This window comes from Dipodomys ordii, unplaced genomic scaffold, assembly GCF_000151885.1.
Source record: "Dipodomys ordii isolate 6190 unplaced genomic scaffold, Dord_2.0 Scaffold8, whole genome shotgun sequence".
Classification (NCBI taxonomy): domain Eukaryota; kingdom Metazoa; phylum Chordata; class Mammalia; order Rodentia; family Heteromyidae; genus Dipodomys; species Dipodomys ordii.
The window spans coordinates 27,351,831-27,357,830 of NW_012267224.1; the positions used below are offsets into that span (position 1 = coordinate 27,351,831).

At 34.5% G+C, this 6,000-nt stretch overlaps 1 protein-coding gene across 1 annotated transcript in view; it reads right to left on the reverse strand.

The window, feature by feature from the left end:
• Clock (clock circadian regulator) overlaps nucleotides 1–6,000 on the reverse strand; it is a 75,132-nt gene that overhangs the window by 44,562 nt on the left and 24,570 nt on the right. The window contains exons 4-6 of the mRNA XM_013009062.1: nucleotides 4,143–4,232; nucleotides 1,613–1,672; nucleotides 476–624 (exon numbers count right to left, since the gene is read on the reverse strand). Of these exons, the coding sequence (XP_012864516.1) occupies nucleotides 476–624; nucleotides 1,613–1,672; nucleotides 4,143–4,189 (256 nt within the window). The 5' untranslated portion in view covers nucleotides 4,190–4,232. The remainder of the gene's footprint in view (nucleotides 1–475; nucleotides 625–1,612; nucleotides 1,673–4,142; nucleotides 4,233–6,000) is intronic.

The window sequence follows — 6,000 nt, forward strand, 5'->3', positions numbered from 1 at the left end:
TTCCTTTGATTTATCCCCTGTTGTGACCGTTTTTGATTTTGGTACCCTGTGTCTTATATATACATTTATCTGATTTGGGGAAGGGAAGGGGAATCACAAATGGTAAGACAACGGACAAAGGGTGAACCAATGCAACAGCGATACTCACAAGACAGTCACTGTGTTTGTTGGAAACAAACTTTACAACTTGGGTGACAATCCCAAGTTGGTTGGTGGGAGGGGGGGGAGTGGAATGAGGGAAAGTGGGAGAAAATGAGGGAGGGGGTTACATGGTTCAACAAGAAATGTAGTCAATACCTTACTTATGTAACTATAACCTCATTGCACATCACCTTTACAGTAAAATGAATTCTCTCTCTTTAAAAGGTGAAGAAGGATCTAATCTTATGTGTCTGTAGCTAGAGTATCTCATACTTTAAGGAACAGGCCCTTTTAAAAAGAAATCAGCAACCATTTTACAAAATTAAAAATTTACCTTTATGTTTTCGTAAAAAATCAATGCTTTTCTGCAGAACAGTAGATTTGTCCATCTTTCTAGCATTACCAGGAAGCATGGAACCCAGTTCTTTAATGAGAACATTAAACTGATCTCTACGTTTCTTTTCAGATTTGTTTCTAGATACTCTGATGAAAGGAGAAAGCAATTTTAAACAATCCACTGAATTACACAAAAAATGTAATACAACATCAATTTGGACATGACACAGCATATACTTCAACATGTACAGATAGATAGCAATAAACTTACTTCTAAGTTTATCAATGATAGAATATTAGTTTGGGCAATAGTTTTTCATCTCAGTTTACCAGTACAGAAAATTTTGCTTATCAGGCATTTAACTTACGTGTTTTTACAAAAATGCCAGTAAGAAACTACATTCACACTGCAAGTTTACTTGACATCCACCTATGGTTGTAAATTTACAAGATTGTAAATAGAGAAACATTTTGTACGTGTAAGTATGCATTATTAAAAAGTACTAAGAGAAAGTTATCCATCTAATGTCATTTCTTCTTTATATATTTAGATCCTAGGCTCTAACAGAGAGCTATAATTAGTTTTTGCTTCTTTCTATTAGGGTGTAGGCTCAAATGTTCCACATAAGTACTTAGTCATTATACCTAACAACAGTAAGCATTCAAAATATATATATTAAATGAACAGTTACTGCTATTCTATGTAAAGGAGTAACCAGTAAACAAAAAGCTCTTGAGGGCTGGGGGCATGACTCAAGTAGCTGAACACCTGACAAGCAAGTGAGAGGCCCTAAGTTCAAACTCCAGTGCTACCATTTTATAGTATCTACAATTACCTGCTCCCTGAAGATGGATTTTCTAGTTCAAGTTTATGTTAAAAGCAAAGCATACTTTTTCAAATGATTAGAGGAGGAGAATTTTATTTCATTGTTAAACTAAAAATATACTATCTAAACTCTTCTACTTCCTAATATATCTAAATTCTCAAAGCAGAGAGCTTTGGCAAAATATTAATTTTATTTACAAGTATACATGTATATATTATTTACTACATTCATATATTATGTATATATTATTTACTACATTCATATATTATTTACATATTATGACTATCACATATCTCATATTAAGCTACCTTTTTGCTTTGTCCTTGTCATCTTCTTCCACCAACCCATCAAAAATACTACTGTCATCTCTAAAAAAAAAAAAGAAAGTAGACAGATATAAGATATGTAAGATGGAAGTGGCACTGTGGCTCAAGCCGTAGAGCGCTCGCCTTGAGCTGAAGAGCTGAGAGATAGCGCCCAAGCCCAGAGATCAAGCCCCACGACCGACAAAAAAAAAAGATATGTAAGATATATAAAAGCAGATCACTGAACATCAATGCCACAGTGACAGGTGGATCCACTTGGTTACATCTAGGATTTGTTAAGTTAAGGGACTGTACAAATTAAAGCTCTAACCTTTTTTCTAATAAAGTTTAGCTATTTTTAGCCATGCTTAAAAGTTTTTCAATACATGAATTTTAAAGTCTTTTTACTTAACTATACTATCTCTACAATATGCTAACAATGTAATATAACCACTTTAAATATACTGCTCCAACCTAATAAACAGTAAAAAAAATCTGAATCCAGTATGAAATTAGCATAATTTAAACTTTTTTGAGACATTCACTTTAATAAAACACAAATTGCTCATAAATATAACAATAATCCATTAATTATTTTCATTTATTTACTAATCCATTGACAAGACCAGTGGTGGCTAGCTTCTTAAGTTTCCAATGGTTTATGACTTTTTACATTAATCTATCATTCAATCCCTTATTTACATCTTTTTGTGGCACATAAAGACTTATAGCCTATAATGTACGTTCTGGACTTATTGAGATCATATGTACTTTTATTTCATGGACTTTTTAGGAATAGACTGAAGAATCTATATATGCTTGTATATTTGTTTTTTTTTGTTTTTTTTTATACTTGTATATTTGTGAAAAAAACCTTTCATAATATTTACAGGCCTAAGTAATCCATTAATAATTACAGCTTTTGGGCTCTAGGCATGGCTCAAGTGGTAGAGCAACAAAGCAAGCACTTCAAGTCCCAGTGCTTAAAAAAATATTGCTGCTCTTTGTCTGAACAGATGTCAGCCCTAAATGGTACACTGACTAGGAGGGAAACTGGCAATTATTTAGAAGTGTAATGCCAAAATCATATCCAATCTCTCTAGGGCACTAAATAAATACCCTTTCTGAAAAGTCCACTCAGAGTTCATCTGCAACTAGGGCAAAACCCAATTCTCTTAAGAGAATTTCTTGTTCCTCAAGTCTTATATTCTGTATAGTGAGTATCTTCACTCTTCAGTTCATTGAAAAGGAGGAAGGCTGCCGTCAAATGTCAACAACTACTTCTACCTGAAAAACTCAAAGAATCCTCTACTCATGAATTACACAGTGCAGTATGATGGTCAGACAAATCAATCAACACAGGTTAAAATTCCAGTTCATCACTTACTAGAAATGTGATTTTAAACAAGTTGTTTATCCTCACTAATCTACATTTGTAAAAGTGTATAGAATTATGAAGTTAACACATAAAATACGCCACTCATTATCAGAGAGTAGGTGCTCTAAAAGTGTTACTATAATTTTACCATATTTAGCATACTACTGACTTTAAGGCCACCATTCTTTATAGGTCCATTAAAAAAAAAACTGAAAAAAATGCTAGTTAAAGTGAACTAGGTATCTGTCAAACATAAGAGATGTTAAAATGCAAACAAACAACCTCAAGAATCTTAGAATCAATAAGGAGATTTATCCTATTCCCAGAAGTGATTTAAAAATTAAAATTCAACCAATGATTCTAATTTATTTACCACTTATCAGTCACAAATGCTAAGATGTTGAAAGGATGGACTGAGCACCAGGAAACTCTAGAGGGTGCCAAAAAATATCTGCAGTTGTTACAGAACAAATTTTGAGTAAAGCACTTTGAGATTAAGATTTAAGATCCATTAAAAATATAAGAAATATGATGTTTGCTTTGGCTCTTAAAAATGCTAATGTTAGTAGGGTGCCTGAGGCTCACACCTGTAATCCTAGCAACTCAAGAGGCTGAGATCTGAGGATCACGGTTTAAAGCCAGTCCAGGCAGGAAAGTCTATGAGACTCATACCTCCATTTAACCACCAGAAAACTGGAAGTGGCACTGTGTCTCAAGGTGGTAGAGTGCTAGCCTTGAGCACAAAATCTAAGGTACAGCACTCAGGTACTGAGTTCAAGCCCCACAACAACAACAATTAATGTAGCCAGATACCACTGGCAGCTCATGCCTGCAGTCCTTGTCATCCAGACTCGAATAAGAAAGTCTGTTAAGACTCTTATCTCCAACTAACCACCAAAAAAACCCAGAAGTGGAGCTATGCCTAAAGTGGTAGAGGGAAAAAACTCAGGCCCTGAGTTCAAGTTCCAATACCAGCACCCAAAATGCTAATATACTTTACTTACTATTACATGTTTTGTATCCTGTTTGTTCAGTACAGAAACATAAAGTAATAATCATATTTATGGATAAAGTTCCTGCCAATTTGACATAAATCATCATTTTAATAGTGAATTTTAAGTAATTTTATATAATTAAAAGTCTCTATAAACATACCTGTCAACAATTGAGCTCATTTTACTACAGCTTACGGTAAACAACATAACATACAACGTTTTCGTCTTGTGGTAGACATTTGTACTTCTCCTTGAGTGAAAAGAAAAGTATATGGTTACTAGTGTTCTACAAAGTTAATCTGAGAAATACTATCTTATTACAGTTTTACATAGACCATAAAGGCCAAAATATTATTTTCAAGCAAGTATCTTTGATTGAGACACATGTTAAGTTTTGTTTTTAAAGGGGAAGGATTCAGACTCATAATTCATTTCTTTTTACTATAAAATACTAAAAAACACTTTCATTATTCATTGTATTATTTGGCTATATAACTATAAACAAGCACCTAACTGGTGATAAATATTGTTTAAACTATTTTCTGTTGAACGATTCAACAGAAAACAGGCTCTCTGCATACATGGATAAAAGTTTCTGCAGATTAAAAAAAAAAAAGTGCAGTCAGAATGATGCTTGTAGCTTCTGTCTGTAATCTTAGCTACTCAGGAGTCTGATATCTGGAGGATCACAGTTTAAAGCTAGCTAGGGCAGAAAAGCACAAAAGACTCCATCTCTAAAATAACCAACAAAAACCAGGGCTAAAGACCTGGGCTAGAAGGCCATCCAAGCAAGTAAGTCAAGCATGAGGCTGAGTTCAAACTCCAGTACTAGTGGTACTCCCTAGTACCACTCAAAATTTAAAAATAAAATGTAAAAGTACAGTGAGAGAGAAGATAAATACATAATTATATTAGAGGTATAATGAAGGTATTTACTGTATAATGGGATTACTGGAGAAAGAAACAACTAAGTGTGCCCATGGGATTTATAGGAGGAAGTCAGAGGAAGTATTTTTTATAACAATGAATCCTTCAGGATTTAAGACTTTTGTTAAAGGCTAACAACTTCAACATCTTCTGAGAACTTAAGTGGTAATCTCAGACTCCATTCCAGTCCTACTGAATCAGGGTCTATATCTTTTATGAGATCCCCTTATGATGTCTTGTAAGATTATTTCAGTTCAAGGCCAGGAAGACATAAAAGCTAGTAGGACTCTCAGCCAAGAAATAGCAATGTACAATAGCATAGGCTTTCATGAGATGAGGGAGTATCATAGATGAGAAACTCAAGAGGTTTAGCAATTTTCATATAGAAAAATAAGGCAAGTTGCAATGAAAAGTTTTAATTACTAGTGTATAAAGTAGGAGTATGAGTGGGAAAGTAAACAAATGAAGAATAGCCTTATTTATAGTCTCCTATGATTTAAATGTTTAAGTAATGAAAATTTACTTTCAAATTGAATCACAAGCTTAACATTTGCCTTTCCATATTCTACATAGACTTTCAAAAGTATAAGGCAAGGTTTTTTATTGTTGGTTTTGTGTGTGTGTATGTGTGCATGCATGTGCACGCACACATGCGTGCTGGTACTGGGGCCTGAACTCCTATCCATCCTTACACTCTCGTTCAGCTTTTTTCTGCTCCTGGCTGGTGCTCACTCCTGGCTTTTTGCTGGTTAATTGGAGATTCAAGTCTCAAGGATGTATCTGCCCCAGATAGCTTTGAACCAAAATCCTCAGGTATCAGCATCTTGCGTAACCTGATCTATAGGAATGAGATACTGGTGCCTGGTGAGGGAAGTTTTGATCACATTATATTCTGATATTCTAGAGTTATGAGTTAAATACTGAATTAATGACCTTGATTCAAATAAGCACCCTCAAAGTTTTGAGACATACGAAGTTCAACTTTGGGCTGGGAAGGTGGCTCAGTGGTAGGGTACATGCCTTGCATGCATGAGGCCCTGGGTTCGATTCCTCAGCACCATATAAGCAAAAAGGAAAAAGCCAGAAGTGGC